The sequence below is a fragment of the Alligator mississippiensis genome, chromosome 16 (assembly GCF_030867095.1).
Source record: "Alligator mississippiensis isolate rAllMis1 chromosome 16, rAllMis1, whole genome shotgun sequence".
Taxonomy (NCBI): domain Eukaryota; kingdom Metazoa; phylum Chordata; order Crocodylia; family Alligatoridae; genus Alligator; species Alligator mississippiensis.
In genome coordinates, this window is record NC_081839.1 from 18,932,447 (window position 1) to 18,956,751 (window position 24,305).

Below are 24,305 nucleotides of genomic sequence, written 5' to 3' on the forward strand. Positions count from 1 at the left end.
CACTACCGTGAGTCCCCTTATGAGGCCTCCTCCAATCCCTAATAGCCTCACCCAAACCTCTGGTTACAAACAGCAAACACAAAGCACAAGCCCCTAGGCTATAACATAAATCTCAGCCCTCTGGCTCCAACACTCTTCCCGCCACACCAGGGGTGCTCCATCTCTCACCATTTCAAGCCGCTCGTGTATTGAAGCCTCTTCTCTATACTCGCTCCGGCAGAGCTCCTTCCCCCTTAGCTGCTATCAGGGAACTCTCCTCCTGGCCTTAGCCCTGGAGTTTAAATGGGAGCCAGGCCCTGCCCCTTCCAGTCAGCTGACCAGCCAGGTGTGGATCATTAGCTCCCTCTGGTTACCCCAGCAACCAGCACCTGAGTATTTATTTCGGCTCTACAAGTAGCAGGCACCTTAGTGCCCTGCTACAAAAAGGTATCATTTTGGAACCAAGAGTTCTAGTTTTTTGTACATCAATTGTGTTGTACTTTTTACATGGAGAACTTTTCAAAACAATAGACTGACTATATGGAGCACCATATAGTGGGACAATGAATACTTTCTAACAGCAATTTTCCCCTAGTATTGTGAAGCAGACAAGAGAACAATGGATTCCAGTGGCTTTGAGGGGGCATGTCTACATCACAATGTCAGCCTGCCACAACCAGAAAGATTTCAGGTATACTCTGGCAACCCTTCCCAATACACGTTCTCTATACCCAGAAGTACTTTGATGAAGCTGCTCCAGGATCATCCTCAACAGCCACTCTCAGACACACTAGAGACTGAAGTCTTGCAAGTGTATCTTTACCAATGTGTTTCCAGGTTTGGAGTACACTAGTTGAAGCAGGTGAGCAGGGCATATTGGCTGCCACTGGGCATATCTATCCAAGATGCTGACTGTGCAGTAGCTTAATAATACTGCACAGCAGCATGTCACGGCACAGACAGCGCAAATCCACTACTGTGCAGTATTATTAGGCTCCAGTAGCTTCACTTAAAAGATGTTCGCTGGTGTTAATACACAGTAATTCCAGTTACTGTACATTTATTACGGCTGTGCGAGGCTTCGGACAGAGCTTCAGATCCAGAGAAGCTTCAGACACTTCAGGGTCCAAAGCAGCATGTCTGGGTCAAAGCGCTGGCCTCATTAGGCTTCCCAAAGTGGTTTGGAACTTCCAGAGCACTTCAGGTCTGCCTCGGAGCTGTCTTGGAAATCCAGCCATAGGGTATAATGGGGAAACAATAAAATATCTATAACTTTGTTGTCTGTTATCCAATTTGGATGAAATTTTCAGAGGCAGTAGACTATGCAAAGAACATGAAGTCTGCCAGGTTTCAAGATCAGTGCAGGAGTTTTGGGGAAACTGCACCCCAAATTCTTGAAAGCAAATCTCATGTCACGCCTAGGCGTTACAACATAGGGGGGTTAAAACTGCAGAGATGGTAGCCTATGCTGAGGCCACAAACCCTGCCAAGTTCCAAGAAGTTCAGTACAGGGGTTTGGGGGGAACTACACCCCAAATTCTTGAAAGCAAAACACATGTCATGTCTATATGTTACAACACAGGGGGATTAAAACTGCGGGAGTGGTAGCTCTTGCTGAGGCCACAAAGCCTGCCAAGTTTCAATAAGATCTGTGCAGGGGCTTGGGGGGAACTGTACCTCAAGCTGCGGACAAACAAAACTCGTGACCCGGGTGACCCTGTGTGTGTTAAGGTGCAGCGGGGTGACAGCTGCAGGGATGGTGGCCCCTGCTGTGGCCACGATGCCTGACAGCTGTCGAGGAGATTAGTGCAGGGGGGTTCTGGGGCCCTGCACCTCTAGCTGCTGACAGGCAAAACTCATGACATGGGTGCTTGTGGGACTGACTGTCTCTGTCTTGGGGTGTGGGAGACACTACTGCAGGCCAGGCTGCTAACCTACAGTGTTACCAGTTACCAATCAATCATGATTCACTCAGGGACCAGCTCAATACACAGGACCTAGCTAAATGTAGCCAGTTAATTGCTATCAATTAGCACCTACAAAACCAGGCTAAGGAGAGGAAAGAATCAATACAGACAATCAACTGTCCCAAGACAGACACAGTCAGTCCCACAAACATCCATGGCACAAGTTTTGCCTGTTAGCAGCTAGAGGTGCAGGGCCCCAGAAGGCAGAACCCCTGCATCGATCTCCTTGACAGCTGGCAGGCTTTGTGGCCACAGCAGGGGCCGCCATCCTGCAGCTTTCATCCTGCTGCGCCTTAACACACAGAGTCACCCAGGTCACAAGTTTTCTTGTCCACAGCTTGAGGGGCAGTTCCCCCCAAACCCGTGGACTGATCTTCTTGAAACTTGGCAGGCTTTGTGGCCTCAGTAAGAGCTACCACCCCTGCAGTTTTGACCCCCCTGTGGTATAACACACAGACGTGACAGGAGTTTTGCTTTCAAGAATTTGGGGTACAGTTCCCCCAAAACCCCTGCACCGATCATGTTGAAGTTTGGCAAGGTTCATGCTCTCAGTAGTGGCTACCATCTCAACAAATTTAATCCAAATCAGACAACAAACAACAAAGTTATAGATATTTCATTGATTCCCCCATTATACTCTATGGCTGGATCTCTGAGGTGCCATTTTGGCTGGATCGAGGCAGAAACCTGGTCCAGAGCTCCAGATCGGATCTCTGCCATCTGAAGCGGTCAGATCCAAAGCCAGACTGGATTGCTGCTGACTCGCACAGGCCTAACATTTATTTAGTGCTTTCTTATACAAATACTAAATAAATGTACAGTAATCACTGCACAGTAGTGTGTTGTGTAGATATGCCAATGGTGTAGTAATTCCCTGTATGACCTTTTCTTCAATCTGATGTGTAGAATTTTCACAAGTCAGCTGTATACAGCAAATAACTGAATGATAGCTAAAATTGAAGAGAAAGCCTCCTTTAACACTCCTTTTAAGACATTACTTCACCTTAGACTAAAGACAATAATCACCATACCTATTGCAATCAACTGTTGCTATGATGAAGAGCTGTCTCCTTTAAAAATAACAGATATCGTACTCTCAGTGCTACTATTTAAAGTGGGCAATGAACCTATAGAAGGTTTCTTGGTAAGGAAAAAAGAATTTTCCGGCTTTGTAGCAGGTTACAAAGTGAAAATTCACCACATGTATTTGCAATGAGCAAGTGGCAATTAGGTGGGTTCTACGCTGAGCCAATTGCCTAGTAACACACCCTGCAAACTTACATCAGACAAAAGGAAGCAAATTGTATAAAAAGTATCACAGTTTCTTTGACTCATTGTGAAGTATCTCTGAGAGGGAAGGTTCTTGAAAATGTAGAAATAGAAGAAAAGCCGCAAAAATAAATTGTGTAAGAAATGTTCACACAGGCAATAAAAACTAAAAAGTGAGAAATGAGAGAGACGCTCACAAAAATATAAATGAAGCAGTAATATGCTTCCAACAGAGAACTAGAATTCAGCAGAAGGTATTTGTCTAGAAGGACAGAATATTGCAAAAGTCCAAGGAAATTGTATGCGTGTGACAAATATGGAACCTTCCTGTAAATACTGACTCTTGTTCTGAATATGACTGTGATGGTTACTGATGGATTATGCACTGGTTTACTTCAGTAAATTTGTCTGAAATGCATGCAGGAAGGACAAAAATAGCTCTAGAAACTAGGTCTGTATGAAGCTTTGGGTGCTGATTCAATTTTGAGGAGATTTGGCCCGATTCAGTGGCTGAATCTCCAAATCCGAATCAATTCAGGGAACCAGTATTGATTCAAAGCTCTCTGAATCTTTGGGAAAGATTCAGAGAGCTTTGATGATTTGGGCAGTCTCCGTCAGCTGCAGCAGGGAGCTGGAGCTGGACTCGGAGTTGGTAAGTAGGGACCAGGGAAGGGGGGACTGAAGGAGGGGGGAGGGGACCATGGGGGGGACCCCTGCCAGCCCCCATCCCCTGCTTGATCCCCCAACACCCCTCACCCTCACCTGCTCCCCCAGCCCCTCACCCCAGGACTGCCCCATCCACCCCAGCTCCCAGTGCCTTAAAATAAAGCCCCCACTCACTGGGTGCTGATGGGTGGGGAGGCAATCCCCACTGCCCCTCACTGCCCCATGCTGCATGAGGGGCTGTGTCGTGAGCCCCCTGACCCCTGCCCCCTCTCCCAGCGCCCACCCATGGCTGCCCTGCCCACCCTAGCTCTGGCCTTTTAAGAAAAAACAAAACCAAAAAAAACAAGACTCAATAGCTCCTGCAGCAGCCTCAGGGCTTTGGGGGGCTTGTGCAGAGCCCTCCCCCCCCCCCCATGATATGGGGCAGCGGGGATCTGCCCCCCCCGTCCAGCAGCACATAGTGAGTGCTGCTCTTAAAGAGTTTGGAGCTAGGGTAGGCGTGGCAACCATTGCTAGGGCTGGGAGAATGGGAGAGGGATGGGCCTATGTGATTCAGAGATTTGGCTGAATCAATTCAGGACTGTGATTCGAATCACCAAATCAAATCACTGTCCCCTGAACTGGCTGAATCTGAATCCAAAGCGAATACTACCCACTTGGCATATACCTACTAGAAACCCATTTATCCAAAACAACAGAAGAGCTTTAATAACCTATTGCTAAAACTATTAGCTTTGATGACTTGCTTCCTTATCCAACCAATTTATACAAAATATTTTAACTTTTAACCAAGCCCACCAAACACAAGAGAAAAAAAAAATGTTGTTCTCAAAAATGAGGGGAAATTTTTTTTAAAAAGGCTTTCACAAGAAAGCCCAGGGGAGTAAACCATATATAAACACAATTCAAATTTAGGACGCTACTGCAAGGTATCTTGAAGATGTAAAGGCCTCTTAGGTCACCAACACATGATAGGGGTGTGTGTGTGTGTGTGTGTATAAATAAAATTTTGAAAAGGGGTGCGGATGGTGAAATGCATCATCACATGTACTTTTTTCTCCAGTTAAAAATAAGCTCAATGTTTTATTAAATTGGAGGAGGGGTGGGGATTGGCATGTATTATTCAGTTTAAGTTAGAAGCAAAAACAAATACAATTTAATTGGAATGAGTTAAAAACAAGCTGCAGGGCTGTGAAATAGGAGCTTTATTACTAGGTTCAACTAAAAGCAAGATTGCAGAACATAGGATAGCTTGATTGGTAGAACATCAGGACCATTAAAAATATGAGGGGGTCATTAACACCCATGTCATGAAGTGTTTAGAAGGTTTTACATAGATTACAATGAACCATGAAGTCAGTTTACTCCTTCAGCACTGTCTGACTAGAAATGCTCCTGCCATGGCCAGACAGTTGGTTTTAAATTTTGGGTGAAGCAGGAATGAAGAGGGGGTGCAAGTATAGTTGTTCACTCCTGCTGGATCCACTCAAGAATATATATGCAGACAGTTAGCACCATAGGACTGGAAGAGGCCTAATTGATTTTCCTGTTATTTCAGGTACCATGCCACATAATGCTTTTCATAAACTCCTTGGTTTAAATTCTTTTTTGTCTAATATTTTCATCTTACTGTTAAATCAAAAATACTTTGCTATTTCTGTTTTAAGAAGACAATCAGTTCCTTACAACCCTCTGGTCACAGGATCCCAAAGAGATGAACAATAAGTACCCAAACTCAAGAAAACTTACATAGTGTAATAAATTGTGTACAGAGTCCTAGTATAAGAGCCTCATCTCATGCTTTTATTTTGAGATGAGGACAAAGCAAAAAGCTAAGATGTGAGTGATCAGAAAGGGAACAGTAGTACAACTTACAATTCCTGGATAAAGTATGTGCTAACATGTTGCAAATATGCAAGAAGAGTGTATGGGTGATGGAAATGTATGAGAGGATGTGGCATTGGCCACCAAGGCCTCATACACATGTTCAAATGATCTGGAAGAATTCTCCCAGGTTTGTTTTTCCTGGTAGATTTAAATACAGTCAACAGACAGAGCCTTTTTGCTGTTTAGAAGAAACTGGGTTATCCTCCCAAACTGCTGAGCATTATTCACTTATTACATCAAGGAATCTTCATTTGTAGTGTATGAAACAAAGTCTTGAATGGCTTTGACATCAACAATGGGGTGGGACAGGGATGTGGTTTAGATTTTGTGCTTTTTAACATCTACTCTTCATTCCTGCTTCTTTGTGCTTTCAAGAACAGCAATGATGGCATTTATCTTCAAACCAGACTAGATGGAGGCTTTTTTCAACATTGCAAGGTTTATAGCAAAAACCAAGCTGAAAGAACTGGTTCTGAGAGATTTCCTGTTTGCAGATGATGCAGCCTTGGTTGACCACAGTGAATCTTTCATGCAAGATCTCGGGAAGATTTTCTGAGCCATGAAAGAGCTTTGGGATAAATTAGTCTCAATAAAATTGTGATCATGTACCAAGGGGTTGAAGAAACAATACCTGATATCACCGTGGAGGATAAATCTCTTGTTGTTGTTGTAGAACCCAAGTAGCAAAACCTGTCAATCAGCAGGAATCTTGACCTTCAGATTGGACTGACTAACAGAATCAGAAAAGCAGCCAAGAATTTTGGGCAATTTTAGAAATGTGCATGGAATAACAGTGAACTATCAGCTAAGGTGAAGATGTGAATCTATGAGACTTGCTGCTATCAATCCTGCTTTACAGTTCAGAAATGTGTACTACATGTGCTGGAGACTGAACAGCTACCAGATGAAATAGCTGCATAAGATCCTGAAAATAAAGTGGGAAGACAGAATACCTAGCACAGAGGTAATGAAGCACAGAAGACTGAGACTTAGAAACCACTATCAAAAAGAGGCAGTTACAATGGATCAGCCACATCAGGAGAATGGGAGGAGATCAGATCCCCAAAAATATTTTGTATAGAGAGGTTTGAGATGGCTGTAGAAAGCAGGATTTCCCTCTATGGCAGTACCACAATGTGTGCAAAAAATATATGTAGTTGGGAGACAGAAAGTTGGGAGGAACATTCAGAATCCTGTCCTATCTGGAGGAAACATGTGACTCTGGGTACAACTCAATATGAAGCATCTTTGATTCAGAGGATGGAAGCAAACTGAATAAGAAGAAAGCAGCATGCTGTAAATTTGGACTCCAATTCAGACAACATACGGAACTGTAAAACTCGTTACAAGCTGTGTCTCTCTCAAATTGGGCTTATTAGCCACAAATGGCTTCATCGGGCATCTGACTAGACCTCTTACATGTACACCTTGATTCAGGGATCAACGGTTGCCTACTTTAGAAAAACTTACCCATAGAAGCTTCAATGGACTTACGAATGATGAGCCCTTAAAGAGCAGAGACCCTGTGATGCTGATGCTGTGTAGCCAAGGAGCCCTTGCACAAACATCTGCATGCTCTGTAAACTCCCTCACTCTGCGTGGAGACAGATGGCAGAAATGTCTAGGGCAGCCCTGACTAGCTGACCCAGACTGCTTGGGGAGGAAGCAATGTACCCCGGGATACTGAGGGACTGTGCTGTGGCTTATCTTAGAAGAGGATGTGTACAGACATTTAATCTTGGTTGCTCCTGAGTTATTTTTCTGCTGGAGTGGCCATTTTTGTTCAGGATTTTTCTCCCAGTGCATCTGTACACTCGTGTTTCCTCTTGGGAAAGTAGCAACTCTGGCAGGAGAAATTCCATGTCTATACATGGCCTAGGTTATCATTACTCTGCACTGACAAGCCTGGCTTTTTAAGTTTGACCATTGCTGAAGTCCATAGATTTGAGATAAGATCTCTGAGATAGTGATCTGAACTTTTGCTTTTTCTGCACTAAAGAAAAGAGAAGGCTTTAAAAAGTAAACAAAGGAGAAACAAACATGGTCATATGCTCAAAAAAAAAAGGGTTTTGATGGTAAAAAGTATAAAGTAAACTGCAAAAATCCTGGATAGAATGTACTTTTTCTGGGCTGGATGGGCTAATAAATCACTGTGGGCTTCCAGCCAGCAAAAGAGACTCTGGGAAATTTAAAACATCATTTAAAATTATTCTACTACATGTGGAATATATTTCTAGACTGAATGCATTTCACAACCAGGTAAACAGAGATCTCTGTAATGCAGGAGATCCTGCAGCTTTTGAAAAGATGAGGGGAAGGTAAAGAGAGTGTTAATGCATTTTAACACACTATCATTGTCACAATTACACAGCTGTGTCATGAATCCATTTGTCTCTCTATATCTCTCCACACTTCAGGTAATTAAACCAGCATATTGGTGCTAATGACTGATCAAAGCTTGACTGCTCACTTAACAAAATGCTCTTTGGGCACCTGCTTTCTTAGGGTGCCTATACACATGCAATGAGGCTGCTCCAATGCGCTGTAATTACAGCATGTTGGAGGAGACTCAATTAATCTAGTCTGCTGGAGTGTAGTAATTACTGCACTCCAGCAGACTCCAGCATCATGTGTATCAATGTCCCTGCACTGAAAAATGGCAGTGGGGGCACTCTCACTCTTACTCTCGCTGCTCTAATTAGCACCCTCCCCCTGGCCGCCTCCTGGAGCACATGCATAAATGCCCTTGTCAAAGAAAGCTACACCAAAAAAATCAACAGCCGAAATGTGTGGTGGTAGCAGAAACTTTAACCATTATTAAATATCACCCTTCTATTGGAACAGTTTACGCACACAATATATGTAACAAGTTGTGCAATTGTATTTTATTTATGAGATCACTCTGTTCCGTTGCTTTAGATGCTTTGGAAAATTACAAGTGTTTGTATTTTCATGCAATAGGGATCATAGATTTTAAGCTATTCTAGTCTGACCTTTTGCATAACAGACTTAATATAATCAATACAAGCTCAACAAATTGTGGATCATTTAGAGATAACATTACTACAACTATTAGTACTACTACTACAAAAGGACCAGAAACGTATTGCCTCATTCAGCAATGTAACTAACAGGGGTAAGACCAAGGCACCAGCCCTTGATGCCAACTTGAAGTGAGGGAGGGGAACAATGGCAGCTGTTGCCACTTAGCCACTGCATGCCCACTGGCATCCTGGCAGTGGATGCTACCCTGTGACTACCACTGCCCCTGCTCTGGCTCTTTGTTGCTAGGTACAGTAAAAATACAGAAGAAAAAGAGCATCTTCTTGAAAGCCATCCAAGATTGATTTAAAGACTCTAGATGAATTTATTGTGGCAGAGTGGTAGAAAGCTTTGGATTGCATTTGACCAAACCTTTCTGGCAGACACAGTGCATCATATATTACATTTTCTCTTAGTAGTTCTTGTACTTTACATTCATTTTATTTTTATTTTTCCTTTCTTTTCCTCATCCCTCTCAGGATCTTTTCAAAAGTGTGCTTCGGAGGGTATGTTCTTATGAGCTCTAAATATATGGGAGAAGATTAATATTACAAAATACAGCAGCATACAGATAAACATTGTACATTTGATTTAGGGAAACTGGCAAATTGCGAGCTATACACAAAGCTGAACATAGATGAGAAAAGTCATTGAGAATGGTCAGTGCTATTAAGTGTGTATCCTGAAATGTTAAGGGCCTTAACGACGCTATTAAAAAGAAGAAAACATATATTTTTTAAAAATAGAAGGCTGATATTTCTGTGCTCCAAGAAATGTATTTGTCAGAAAAGGAATTTAAAAAACAAGAGCATTGTTGGGTGGGGTCAGGAATCTCTAGTGTGTTAATACAGTCATGCAGAATTTCTATTTTAGTACATAAAAATTGTGCTGCATTTAATAGACAGAGCGTAGATTTGTTCTTGCAAAAGTTAAAATTATAGATTCCACGTTTACTTTGGGTGTGTTTGTAGTCCCAATGCAAACAATCAAAGATTTTATTCTATTTTTTTTCAGAAAGCATCCTGAAATTTGGAAACACCTTGCTATTTTTTTTTGGGGGGGGGGGGGGGGAGGAATAAATGTTTGCATCCTGCCACCAATAGGTCTCATGCCCCTTTATCCATGAAATCTACTTCTAGGAAAATTATAAGTTGTGTGTCAGACCTGGGTTTAGTAGATATTTGGTAAATAGCATTTAATCTAAAGCTACTACTTCTGGCTTTTTTAATCAACCTACTTCTGGCTTTTTTTTTTTTTTTTTTTTTTTTTTTACTTTGGGGTGGTATTCCAAGAAGAACTACTGCAAAGAGATGAGGTCTACCTGACACAGACAGTGCTTTTGCATACAGGGTTGCTAACCTAATGAGGAGAGCTTCAAACTGCATTCAGCAAGAGAGAGAGACAAATGCCCAGAGGTAAGTAGACAACCTGGGAACCAGAAATAAAATTTAATTAGTGGAAATATTAGAAGATGCTTTAGAAATGTTCCTAGGGAGAAGGCAGGAGTCCCAGTTGAATATCTAAAATATTTATATACTAATGTGAGAAGCACTGGGACTAAACAGGAAAAAATATGGTGGTTTTAGTACAACTGAGGAATTAAGATGCAATTGGGATTATGGAGATGTGGATGAGTATAACTTCCAGGAAGCATAAGCAGGGGAAAAAATAAGGAGGTGTTGCCCTATATATAAAGGAGATGCAGTATGAAGTGGAAGGTACGTTTGTTGAAAGCTTCCGAGTAAAAGTCAGAAAGGAAAGAAGAAGGGATGGTACGGTGGAAACCTCCTATAGGTTACCAAACCAGAAAGAAGTACACAAGGTCTTCTTTAAACCAGTGACAGAAGCTTCCAAATTTCTGAACCTGGTTCTCATGGGGGACTTCAGTTATGTTCCGAGTGAAATACAGCAGTACACAAGCAGTTCAGCAAATTCCTGGACTTAAGAATAACTTTTTTTATACAGCTGGTAGGGAGGTCAACTAGGGGCCAAACTCTTCTTGAGTTGCTGCTCACAAACAGGGAGGAACTGTTTGAGAATGTGAAGATGGAAGGTAACTTGGGTGACAGTGACAACAAAATTATATAAGCCAAGGTCCTAAGCAAAGGAAGGAAGGACTTTGACTTTTTAACTACTTTATTCAGGGGTTCAGGATACAAAAAGTTGGCCCCTCTGGGCCAATATAAAAAACAAAGACAAACAAATTACCAATCAAACCAAGAGACATTCATAACATCACACCGTGACAGACACCTTCACTGAATTACACGTCATGCCTAACATGCCGTTATGCAGTCGGGACACTGGCAACACAGTCATATAAACCAAAGCTCTCTATAAACAAACGATTCCTACCCTGCTCTATCCAATCAGCCATGTGACAACACCTTCAACTTCCCACACAAAGAAAAAAGCAAAAAGCAGCTTGGTGAGGGCCCAGGGTGTGACATGAGCTGGGAGTCACAGTTCGACACCAAGCCTGCCCTGTCACCCAGACTGGTCATGACATCACTGTGCGTATAGAAGACGGCTGTCCTCCATGTGGCACAGCAGTCTCTCAAGGGCCCAGCATGCCTCAAAGGCAGGCATCACCCACCAGAGCACAGCATGCTCGAATTCCGGTGAGAGGTGCACCCGCACCAGGAGGCCAAAAAGCCACAGGGCATCATCTGAGCCAGTCCTGGCAAGCCAGTTGTAGTGGCTTTAGAGAATGGCCATCTTGGCCTGACCCAGTAGAAAGTTGGCCAGGCAGACGGTGCCCCACTTGGCTGCCCAGTATGGGTATGAGCACATGTAGGTGGTCTCTGAGAGGCTCCTGCCCAGCACCTGCAGCGGTGACTTGAGGGAGACAAAGAGCAGCCACTGGCGGAAACACTCGAGGAGGGCGTGAAAGAGGATCTCTTCAATGTCCCCAGGGCAGAAGGGGTAGGCCATTGAGGCAGCTGGGTCAAAGTGGGACATAAATGTGCCAGTGGTTAGGATACCATGCAGCAACAGCCACTGCAAGTCAACAGTCTTCTAGGTGGTTGGTGGCTTATACAATGTGTGCCAAGCCAGGTGGGCCAGTGGGGAATCTGGCAGCCCCAGGTGCTGTCACCACAGTGTACTGGGGCAGCTCGCCAGCACCTGGGCATGGCAGACATGAACCACCCAAGCATATAGGCTTCTACACAACAGAAAAGCAAAGGGGCAATCCATGTCACTATCAGGAGGCACAAGGAGCGTCAGCAGGGTGCCAGGCTGGCTGGCCAGCTTGCCAGCTATGGCCAGGATGACTGGCAGTGTTAGAAAAGCCTCTCTCAGGGCATCTGTGCCATGGGGGACGTGGCATGCCTGGAGATGGTCATCCAGTGTGGCTGCTGCCTCTGGTGGGAGGGCAGCCTGGATGTCACACAGGAGACAGCCCATGATGTGGATGAAACGCATGCCTAGCTGGGTGGTCAGGGCCTCAGGCGAGAGCCAGGCCAACCAAGTGGGGTCAGGAGATGGCTCAGGCAGAGGACACATGCCTGGATGAGGGCAGCCATGAGGCTGGAGGAGGCCAGGCTCGGTATGGGGTGGCTCAGGGCTGGGTTGTGCACCAGGGACATCCTCAGCAGCTGCTGGAACTACAGGTGCCAGGCCCAGGGCTGGAGGTAGAAGGTGGCCTGCCAGGCTCATACCATGCTTCAGGAGAAAGCCAGCAGCAGTGACCAGTTCAGGAGCATGAGGTCCAGCAGGAAGAGCTCCCAGATGAAGCTGAGGGACCCCCACCCAGCACATCAGTTGTTGCCAGGGTAGGCACTCCTTGGTGTAGAGGAGTCACTGAAGGGCTTGCAGGTAGATGGCAGCCACCTTGTTCACAAGGTCAACCAGGCTTTGCCCCCCCCTCAGCAACAGGTAGGTAAAGGACAGCTCGTGGGAGCCAGTAGCACCCATCCCAGAAAAGATCTACCAGGAGGTGCTGGAGCCTCTCAAATAGCTCCTGTGGTGGGTTGAGTACAGTGCACCAGTGCCATAGCTTCGCTGCCACCAGGTTGTTTGCGATGAGGTCATGTCCATGGTAGGAGAGGCTGGGTAGGCACCAGCACCACCATTGTAAGTGGGCCTCCACCCCTTCCTCAAGGCCATCCCAGTTGCACTCCATGAAGGCCGGTGGCCCCAAGAACATGCCCAGGACCTTGAGGCCCTCACGGTGCCAGGTGAGGCCCCCTGGCAAATCCGGAGGGGTTGTGCTGATCCATGCACCAAGTGGCAGGGTACCACTCTTGGCCCAGTTGATAGAGGCTGAGGAGGTGCGTTCGTAGGCTCAGTGGCAATCCATCAGGGCCCACACGTCTTCCTGGGCATTAAGAAAGATGGTCACATCATCTGCATATGCTAACAGCTGGAGTGGAGGGACAATGGATGGGCCCATGGCTGATGGCAAGGCCACACCATTCAGACGGTGCCATAGTGCATGCAGCAGTGGCTCGATGACCAGTACATAGAGCATGCCTGACAGGGAGCAGTCCTGATGGATACCCATGCATGCGGAGAATGGGGCGCAGAGCACACCATTCATCTTGAGTAGGCTGGAGGTGTCTTGGTACAAGACCCAGAGGGCCCCAACACTTAGTGAAACCAGGGTAGTATTGTAATTGCTTGTGTTTTTCCTTTGTATGTCTATTACTACTAGTACCATTATATATTTCATATGCTTAGCAATAAATAACTTTTATAGTCAAACTGGTAGTAATTGGGTATATTTTTCCTTCTCTGCTTCTCTTTTCTTCTGTGCTCTGCAGCAACGCTTATTTTACCTAAGCTAAAGATCCCTGTGAAACCCAAAAATATTTTGGGGTCTGCTCATCAAGACGCCAAAGACTGGGATGTGCTGAGTTTGAAACACATAAGGGGATCAGCTTGTACAGGCTGATTGACCCAGTTTGACTCAGATGGGCCAGCATTCAGTTCATAAGGGCACATGAGGGTGTCAGCTGGACACCCAGCTGGATTCAGAGGGATTCTGTTTACCTATGTGCTTGTGTCTGACTGCAGTTTATTGTTGCTCTGATGAACTGATTCTTGGCATATGAGGGTGTCCATGCTGATCAACCCGGCCAAGTCAGACGTGTCACGTTAGTTTGTGTGTATGACTGATTTGGCGACTGGAGGAACCCAGGCCCATTGAGACTGAGTCCTGCAAGATAGCTCTATTGTGGGTGAGGGCTTGCAGAAGGGAGAGATACAGCTCCGTATAGTAACACAAGCAGCACATTGACAGAATCACCAAGACCCTAGAAACTATCCCTAATAAATGAGCACACCCCAAAGTAATGGGCAAATCTGGTAACACAGGAGGGAGGTCAGGGTCGCCATGCTCTCTCCTGCCGCCTCCTTTACCGTGCCAAGCTGTTGTCTTGCACCCTCTCTTTCTTGCCCGCCACATCTTTGATTTTATATTTTTATAGGGAGGCTGCTTTCTGTCCTCTTGGCCATGGATCTCCCGTCACAGTTGTACCGTGCACGCTGCCTTATGGGCTATGCGTGGCTCCTACCACACCAATACCATGTCCCAAGCCTCGCAGATGTAATGGATGATATTCCATCCCTCTCTCTCTCCGTGCCCTCTCTGGCACTCGGGCTCTCCAGAGTCCCGTATCTCTCTCCGCGCCCTTCTCTCGGGGCCTTCTCAGTAACGCTGCCCCCTCTGCGGGGATCCTTAGTAGTGCTGCACCCTCTCTGGGCTTACCACGCCCACACTGGGGCTTCTCAGTAAGGCTGTCCCCTCTCCTGGGGCTCTCCATGCCCACACTGGGGCTTCTCAATAATGCTGCCCCCTTTCCTGGGGCTCACTGTGCCCACACTGGGGCTTCTCAATAAATGCTGCCCTCTCTCCTGGGGCTGGGGTCTATGCACCCCAAATGCTACACCCTCACAGGTGCTGGGGTCCCCACACCACTGTGGGTCCCCTATGAGGCCTCCTCCAACCCCTAAAAGCCTCACCAAAACCACCGGTAATAAACAAATAACAACACAAGCCCCTCGGCTATAACTTAAATTGAAGCTGCTTGCCCATAACAACATTCCAGCCTACCAGGGAATACTCCATCCCTCAGCAGTGTTAGGTGCTGCTCCTACATTCAGGCTTTTCCTCTCTTTCATGGCAGAGAGCTTCTTTCTCCTTGTCTGGTGGCAGTGAGCTCCCTCTGGCCTCAGCTCCTTGGGTTTATAAGGGAGCCAGGCCCCACCCCTTTTGGTCAGCTGGCCTCTGGTTGCCCTGGCAACCCACAGCTGGGGCTCTTTGTTCCCTGCTAGGGCTTCCTCCCTAGGAGTTTCCCCTCTTTAGGAGCAGGGCAGCTCAGTGCCCTGCGACAAAGGTCTTGTAGAACTTGGCAGGTAACCCGTCAAGGCCTGAGGCAGCTGGCCAAGTGTTAGATGGCTTTAAATGCATAAGGGGAAAGTAGGAAATGAGCATGCAGAAGTGCAGAAAAATATAACTCTCAAGGAACTAGGGAAAAGCAAGGAAGAATATCAAAACCAAGCTCTCTAATCCAAGCTTCAGCTGCATCCAGACTGGTCTGGGATCATTTTGAGCTGGCAGATGATTCCATGTACACTGTCTGCCTGCACTGCTAGGCCCAAACCAGCTGGGACAAGGGAACAAAACATATGAGCACTACAGGGATGCTGATGCATCTCCTCAGGCACCACCCCCTTGCCCTTGCCCCTCCTCAGCCTGGCACCAGTGGGAGCTTGTCCAAAGGGAAATCCCCCTCTTGCTTCCAAGCCCCCATCCCTCCAAAGTAGAGGCAAGCCACCCCGGAACAGTGGGGGAAAGGCAGACAGAAAATGGGGTGCATTGCAAGGGTGAGCGAGATCAGCCAGAGTATTGGGAAGATGCTTGCTGTCAATGGCCAGCCATTCTCATTAGTTGAGCAGCCAGGGTTCAGGTGGCTCATGGTGCTTGTGGCCCTATCATACCAAGTGCCCGCATGCACCACCTTCAGCAGGACAGTGGTGCCCTCCCTGTATGAGGCATGCAGGGAGTACTTCAGGGAAGAGCTGCACAAGGCAGGTCAACAGGTGCCCTTACACTTTGCATTCAACATCTGGAGCAGCCGTGGTAGTGATCATGCGTACTTCTCCCTCACAGGGCACTTGTGTGATCAGTCAGGCCATCAGTGGGTTCTTCTTCAAGCCAAGGTGATACATGAGTCCCATATGGCAACAGAGATCATGGGGGCCATGAACCGCTTAGTGCAAGAGTGGCTCTCTGTGCAGGCCAAGCTCACCCCTGGATTCATGGTCACCAACAATGAGGCTAATATGGTCAAGGCAGTCCATGATGCCAACTTTGTTGGCATCCATTGTGTAGCACACAAGTTGCAAATTGTTGTCAGGGGTGCCCTGGAGGGGGCCAGGGCCAGAGCTGCTGGTGATGGCGCCAGCACCGCCAGCAAGTTCATCTTGAAATGCAGGAAGGTGGCAGGCTACTTCCACTGGAGCATCAAGGCGGGGAAGATGCTGCAGGACAAACAAACAGTGCTGCACAGAATCATGCAGGATGTGGAGACTCGGTGGAACTCCACATATCTTATGCTTGAGAGGCTGATGGAGGCCTTACTTGAGGAGATTGGGATCAGTGGCTGCCTGAACAGAGCTGAGTGGGATACCATCTCCCAGATCTTGGTGGTCCTGAATCCCTTCCTCAAGGCCACTGAGACCTTCAGCACTGGAGATGTCCTCCTTAGCCAGGTGATCCCCATAGTGAGGGAACTTTAGAAGAGTTTCCAGGGGATCTATGTTCCTGGCTGGGGCAAGCTGCTGTCACCAGATGTGCAGGCACTGGTGAGGTGCCTGAAGGAGGACATCAGGAAACAGCTTGATCCCTTGCGGTCCACGTACTGGCTGCAATGTGTGACCCGAGGGTGAAAGGCAGCGTATGCAGCAGCCAAACCCTGAATCAGTGGATGGAGGTGTTAGTGAAGAGCGTCAGGGAGGCAGAACAATGGAGGCGGGGGGACATGAAAGAGGGGGATCCACTGCCCCATGCTAGCACACTATCCACCAGCCAGTCTCCTCATCCGCCACAAGTGCTGCCAATGTGGGCCAACCCCACCATCAGGCAGGTAGCACTCAGGCCTTGGTGACTGCCTATCTTGCCGAGGACATGGAGGCACTGCTGTGAGACCCCTTGGCCTACTGGTCAAGCTGCAGCCAGATGTAGCAGAATCTGGCCATGGAAACCTGTGAGCACCTGTCCTGTCCACTGACCAGTGTTCCAAGTGAGAGCATGTTCAACATTGCTTGTGATATAGTAACACCCCACCACAACTCCTTGGATCCTGGTTTGGTAGACAAGCTGGTGCTCCTCAAGGTGAACCTCCCGCTGCTGTGGTTCCCCAAGCTCCAGATGCAGATGGAGTGAGTGCCACCCTCCTCACTCTGTCTACACCTATTTCCTTTTTTCATTTTTTAAAAACCATTTAATGCCCCGCTCTCAGACCTGGAGTCGGCGCTCACTGCATCACGTGTCCCTGCTGAGCTTTTCTGCCAGGATGAACTTCAAGGTATGGACTGGGGCTGTGGGGAAGGAGGAAGCCCCAGGTCCCAGGAATGACCACTAAAACTGCACCCTGCCAGGGTAGGGAGGCCTGGTGGGACTGCTGGTGGCACAGCAGCCCCAGGAAATGCCAGGACCAAGGATCCCCTGGTGAAAGGCGGGTAGGAGGCACCATAACCTTCAGCTAATGCATCCACACACAGTCATATCTGGGGAAAGCCAGACCTGTCACAGCCTATCATGGTCTTTGACAGGCCTGAGGCTTGCTGGTTGCAGTGCAGTTGTGAGGTTCCAGATGAGCTCTGATTAGCTGCCTGGGATGCCAGCTTTCAGGTTGAAAAACTCTTTGTCAGGCTGAGGAAGCACCTGTGTGCTATTCCTGGATGGAAGGAATAGTAAAGAAGCTAGAGGCTGGCCTGGCATGCAATGCAGGCAAGAAAGCTAGTCAGTGAAAATGGAAATGGAGGTGTCAAGGGATGAGGGGCAGGCTGGGGTGTGGCAGGGAAAGAGATGTAGCAGCGCAGGTAAAAATGGAGAGGTACCTGGGGAGTCAGATGTCTGGCAGGTTGTAGCATGTCAGAGTCTAATTATGAAATTAATCCTTCCACCACTGCAGCAAAGTAAGCATTGGCAGGGGAGCAGGTGGTGGAAGGCAGGCAGTTAAGGAGGCAGTGGAAGGTGGTAGGGGAGCAGGTTGGGGGGGGGGGGGTCAAACAGCTGGGTCCCTACCCTTTGTCCTTCCACATCTTGCCTCCTACTGCAAGTCCACCCCACCACTTGGCTCCTGTGCCTGCCCCCCATACCTGCCTCCTCACTAGCTCTGACCCCACCTCTCCTCTTTGCCCCCTGTCTCTTCCCCCCAACCTTGGGTCCCCTGTCCTCCCTTCCCTATGTCCTCTTCCCCATTTCATGCCCCATTCCACCTCCCCCAATTCTTACACCTGCTCTGGCAGGCTCTGGCCCTATTTCACCTTGGGGCACAAAGCACATTCATGCTCAGGCCCTAGCCCAACCCGGTTGCAGTGGCAGCAGCTCTGGATGGGCCCTGGTGCTAGGGTAAGAGATGCCACACCCCCATCATCACTGCTACCAGACTAGGCTGGGGCCAGAGCACACTTGCTCCATGCCCCAGGATGGAGCAAGGCTGAAGCCAAAGCCAGAGCTGAAGCCAGAGTAGGAGTAAGCACCAGGGATGAGGAGCCGGCAGGGGAGCAGAGGCTGTTGGTGGGGAAACACGAGGAAGAGATGGTGGAGGGGCAGGGGCCCAAGACTAGGGGCATCAGTCACAAAATGTGTCACAAAATGTGCCTAAGTTCCCAAAATGGCAGGCATACAGCTAGGCAAGTGCCATTTGGGCATGTAGAGTGAAACAAGATTCTTCCCTAATAGAATACATACAACAAATAATTAATTTATATGAATTCACAGAGTTCCATTGACTTCATTACCAGCTACATCTGACAGATATATAGGGCCAAATTTTCCAACATGCCCACTAGTTTTCAGTTTCAAAATGACTGAGTACTCCATAGAAGACATCTCAGACCTGTTTTCAAGGGCTGCTAACCATGTTTAACTCCCAAAAGGCCAGATACATCACTACCATACACACTCTGCAAGTGCAAAACTGAAGAGTGGAATGCTACCAAGAAGCAGGGTAACATGTTACAACCATTTTGTACTTCCTGTATCTGTGTAACCTTCCCTGATGCCCCAAACCAGCACCTGAAGTTTTTGTCTGTGTCTTAGCTTAATCAGTGACAAATCTAAAATCTAATTACCACCCCTTTCAGTTGTGGATCTATTTTAGGGATACAAGCCATTCTCATTCTGATAGTGTATTCAACCATGTGTACTCAAAAATGCCAGCTAGGGCAGGATGTGACAGCCTGCTTGGCAGTAAATTATACTCTACTTCCCTGGACTATACTAGTACTCACATCATTTTCCTGTTACATTATCATTTGTGAAGTCCTTTATGGTGCTTGGGTTTTGCAAAAGCCATGTGGTTCTCATCCACCATCCTAGCAGAGGAGAACTGTGACTCCGTATGCTGAGTCATGTATGTTTGGCATTGGAAACAACAGATTTCAAGCGCAGGACTCAGAAAGATATTCCGCCTGATTATTTATCAAGTTGTGTTCAACTTCTACATATTTTCTATATTAATATAGTGTAATAAAATGTATCAATTTTACTGGACAAACAGCTCATTATAGAGCTAAAGAAAACTGGGAAAACGGCCCACACACACACACACACACACATATATATATATATATATATATATATATATATAAAAGCTCATATAGATTCTGAATGGCCCAGTAAAGAGAAAAATAGCAGCAAACAAAAGTAAAATTAGTGACTATAGAAGCAGGATTGAAAGAAGGTAATCTCAAAATAGGGGGCCCAAGCCAATTGAACCCTTTAAAGGAGTAGGGACAAACATTATCTAACTTCATCAAGATACCTGCCATTGCTAAAATAAAGATTGTCCTTCAGGAAAAAGGTTATAAGACTATAACAAAAACAGACACAGAGCCTGGGTTTTTTTCATGAGAAAGGGGGAAAAAGGAGAATCTTAGTCACAAAGTACTAGTTATATTGCTTAATGCACTTTTGTAGAGTTGAAAGCTAGAAGACAGCACTGTGATTATCTAGTCTAATATCCCATGTAACACATACCATAGGGCTTCACTGAATTAATTCCTGTTGGAACAAGAGCATAACTAGACTATTTAACACTTTGTTTACCTAGTTCCAGCCTCTGCTTGTCAGGCTTCCATTCTTAGTTTCAGGCCCCCATTCTCAATCCTATCCTCCTTTCCATCCAGTCTCAGCTCCCATTCTCAGCTTTTCACCCAATCTCAGATAACCTTCCATCACATCCTCCTTGCCACAATCTTCCTCATCCTGGGAGCATCTACACATGCACTTTAATGTGCAGTAGACTATTTTACTGCACATCAAAGTGACATGTAAAAACCCTGACATTACACTAATGCACAGTAAAATAGTCCATTACTCATTGTGTCACTAAAAAGCATGCAAATGCACTATGCTCATTAGTGCAGCCTAATGTGCATTATCTTAGTTCCTCACATTGGACGTACTAAATTTAATGCACATTAGAAAAGGTGCATTAATGCGTGTATAGATGTACCTCCTGGCTTTTATCCAAATGCCTTTGTCTACTCAACTCCAGTTTTCCCTTCTCCTCCAGTCCTTCTCAGATCCTTTTCCCTATTTACCTCACAAGTGTTCCTTGTTTCAGCCTCCTTGCCTGGCCAGTCCTATTTTCCCCCTTTTTTCCCACCTAGTAATTCAGTTTTCAGTATTCTGGCCCCAGTTACCTGGCTCTCAAACAACTTTTCATCATCAATTTCCAGTTACATCTTTCTTTCCCTCTTATCCAAGTCTGTTTCCCTCTAATCCACACCCTTGTCCTTCAGCTCTCCGGCCTAGTTTCCCAGTCCAACCAGTTCAAATTTGCTTAGTCCCTCTGTGAGTTAGATGACACCTCAGTCTGGTCAGCATGAGAAGTAGTGAGACTGCTGTCATCTTCAGGGAATAAAACTCTGATGGGCATGTGCAAATTGCAATTTTTCAAAAACTAATAACATGAACATGTTTGGGCAGATTTTCACAGAGCTCAGAAAAGGCATGTCCCTGAAACAAAGGCCAATTTCTAGTTCCTGCTATAAAAAATGGGGTTGCTAAGCTTTCTAGAAAAGACATTGCCAGAATTTTTTAACATGAGCAAATAAACTTTTTTTCACTAGTTTTATTGGCAGAAACTAAAAAAGCTTAAGTAGATCCCCTGCATTGAAAATGTCAGCCAAAAACAATCTATAATTGTGTCTTACAATGGGTAGTTTGGAGTCTTTAATAATAGAATCATAGGCAAGTAGGGCTGGAAGGTCATAAGATCATCTTGTCCAGCCCTGGACAAGGGCTCTGAGTGGCTCCCAAGGCAATGGCAGCACGGCGCAGAGGCCAGTGCACAGTGGGCAGCCCACCTCCACCCCATGCACAAATCCATGGGGTATGTGCCCCCATTCCTCCCCCAGGGGGTGCGCAATGGTGGGGAGCCACCCCCCGCCCCCCCACCCCAGAGCCCCTGGATGAGACTCATGTGGATCCATCCCATGACCTGCCCTGGCCACAGGTTCCCATTCACCCCAGTCCCTGCCCTTGTCTCACCATGGGGGCCTCAATATGCCCTGCCACCCTTTTCCACTCCCCCCTCCCCTCCTTCTCCACAGACTTACCAGCTGGGTGTTGTGTCTGTCCATCTGTGTGTCCATCTGTGTCTGTGTGTCTGTCTATGTGTGTCTCTGTCTGTCTGTCACTCCCAAGCCACATACCCCCTCCCCCCAGCCCTGCTACTGCCCCTCACTCTTGACCCACAGTACCCCACATCCCACCAGGGCTTGTGGGGACCCCCACTCCCCAGGCTCCAAACCCCATATACACACCCACAGCCTCCCACCAGACATCTGAATACTGTGCTCTGTCAAGCAAATTCACCCCTCTCACTAAAGACATCCCCGAAAGCATCTATGGATGGGTAAGTTTACACTATGATTACTAAAGATTTTGATGTTATTTTGATACATAGTCTGATACCAATGTGTATGAAAAATGTTCTAGTGGTACTTAAGGCTGTATCACTTCAAATTGGTGGCATGCAATCTGTCAGAGTTTAGGAACCACTGCTGTAGATAGATGCAATGCTTATTGGGAATCCAGGATGTATTGGTTCTAAGGGGTAAGTTAGATACTCCATAAGGAGGGAGAAAGGAGACATTCCACTATGCCTGGGAACTAGAGGTGACTACATACACTGATAGACTGCAGACACCAGTGCTGGAATCTGGGAACAGTTGCATCCTAAAGGAAGGTATTTGTAAGCATTTCAGTGAAGTTAGCATCTTGCATTCTGATCTGCCTATAGCACCTCTCTTCTCCAAACTCTTTCTCTTGTACTAATCCCTCATGTCCTGATTCTCCACTCAAGCTGTCCAACTTAGAATATTTCTGTGCACCCTTTTATTATGATTTGTTGCTTCCAGAAGAGCTTCATTGTTTTGACTGATCCCTGCTGGTGGTGTTTCATAGTTTCATAGTGCCCATGTGAGGATGGCTCCCTTGTGTCTGCATGGACTTCAATGTGTCTTTCATTCATGCCTTTTGTCTGTTGGGTATTATTCTTTTTTTGCACTTCATTAAAAGTAAGTCTGCCTAAATCAAAAAAGAGGGGTAATTTGCTGATATTTCCCTTATACTGAAGTATCATGGGTTTTTTAGGTTAAAAGAGCACTGCAGAGCATTTTCAAAGGAACAAAACTTTTGCCTGCTTTTCAGAAAGGCAGTGAAGGAAGATAAAGACTTAAAAAGATACAGATCCCATTTCAAGATATGCTTTGTTATAGTGCTTTGCATTTTTAGGAAGTGCCTTAACCACCAGACCAGTTGAGAAATGTTTTCTCTCCCCACCCTCAATTTTTCTCCTACAGAAGTTGGACCATGAAGCAGACAAGACTGTGTGTCATGGACAAAAGGGAACTTTACTCACAAATAAAATTCTGATTCTCTTCTGATTCTCAAGTTTAATTACATCCAAACCTGTAAATACAAGTAGCAAATTAACTCATGATTAGTTACTGTGCTGTACAGCACATGTAGCTGGCCAACCACGAGCCAAATTGCTCCCCATCAGCTGGGCATCAGGGGACAGAAGACTGCTCCCTGCCCCTGGAGGCTGCTTGTTGCCATGGTGAGCTCCACCACCAGGGACAATGTGAGCCCCCAGCTGCAAGGGGAATCCCCTCCCAGACAGAGGCTTACTGCTAGATGCCCCACTGGCAGATTGGGGCAGGAGGACATTGTCTCCCCTGCAACTCTTTCCAAGTTGCTGATCAGGAAGCCGGGGCCAGGAGCTCCCTGCTGCTGGGGCAGGGGGACATTGTCCTCACCTGGACTCCACCACCAAAACACCCCCTGGCAGCAAGCAGGTCCAGTAGGCAAGGAGCAATCTCCCAGCCCCTGTCAGGAGACAGCTCTCATTTGGCCCCATGCTCCCTGCCAACCCTTGGGCCCTAGATCTCCCCCCTGGCTGCTGCAGGAGGATGGTACAGGGCTGGAGGGGGCAAGAGCAAATTGCTGCCAGGAGCAGCAAATCTGTTCCCACATGCCCACATATGTAGATGCCTGCCTGGGTTGGGTTTACTTTAGAGTAATTTACTCTAGAGTAAACCCATCCTGCAGCATTTGCACACATAGACACACCTGTGGCTATATAGTGGTGTAGTAATATTTTGCCCATTGTGCTTACTCCTCAGCAGAGAAAAAACAATCCTATATTTTTAAGAGAATCTCTTATTTTTATAACCTTATTCATAAACTTGAAAAAACAAGATGTCAATGAAAGATCTTCACTTGAATGTTTTTAATTTAGTATGAAGGTCATATAGGATCTTGAATTTTTATGCAGATTCCTCCTGTTCATTGGAATAGATTATGCTCAATATTACTAGCCTTTAGCAGAATCAGAAGAATATGAAAGCAGCTGCATTATTTTCAAAAGAAGTTGTTTTCCCATTGCTTCCTCTTTATTTTAGGAAATATAGTCTTCTTGACAATCAGTGCTGTTGCCTTTGAAAGAGCTTGTTAACCAGCCTCAGAGCTAGCAGAAAAGATATTAATGTTAAGCTGTCAAAGAAGAAACCTAATTCTTCTTTACCAATCCTTATCTCTTTGTTCATTTTCCAGTTTTGTAAGCTGCCCCTGGGTGGTACCTTAGCACTAGCAGGCCTTTCAACCCAGTCTTTCACAAACATATGCATATGTTACAGGAGTGGTCAGAGAGGGTGCTGACTGTTAGGGATGAGCACTGGGTTAATGGATGGAAACCTTAAGATGCACACAATGCCAGCAAAATAGCCAGCTGATCTAACAGTCTC

At 46.4% G+C, this 24,305-nt stretch overlaps 1 protein-coding gene across 19 annotated transcripts in view; it reads right to left on the reverse strand.

The window, feature by feature from the left end:
- PKNOX2 (PBX/knotted 1 homeobox 2) overlaps window positions 1–24,305 on the reverse strand; it is a 922,547-nt gene that overhangs the window by 350,798 nt on the left and 547,444 nt on the right. For 2 of the 19 annotated variants that reach the window (XM_059719785.1, XM_059719786.1), the window contains exon 1: window positions 169–264. The exons of the other annotated variants lie outside the window; for them this stretch is intronic. In XM_059719785.1, coding sequence (XP_059575768.1) covers window positions 169–171 — 3 coding nt within the window. In that variant the 5' untranslated portion in view covers window positions 172–264. Of the gene's footprint in view, window positions 1–168; window positions 265–24,305 lie in introns of those variants that run through there. 19 annotated transcript variants of the gene reach the window in all.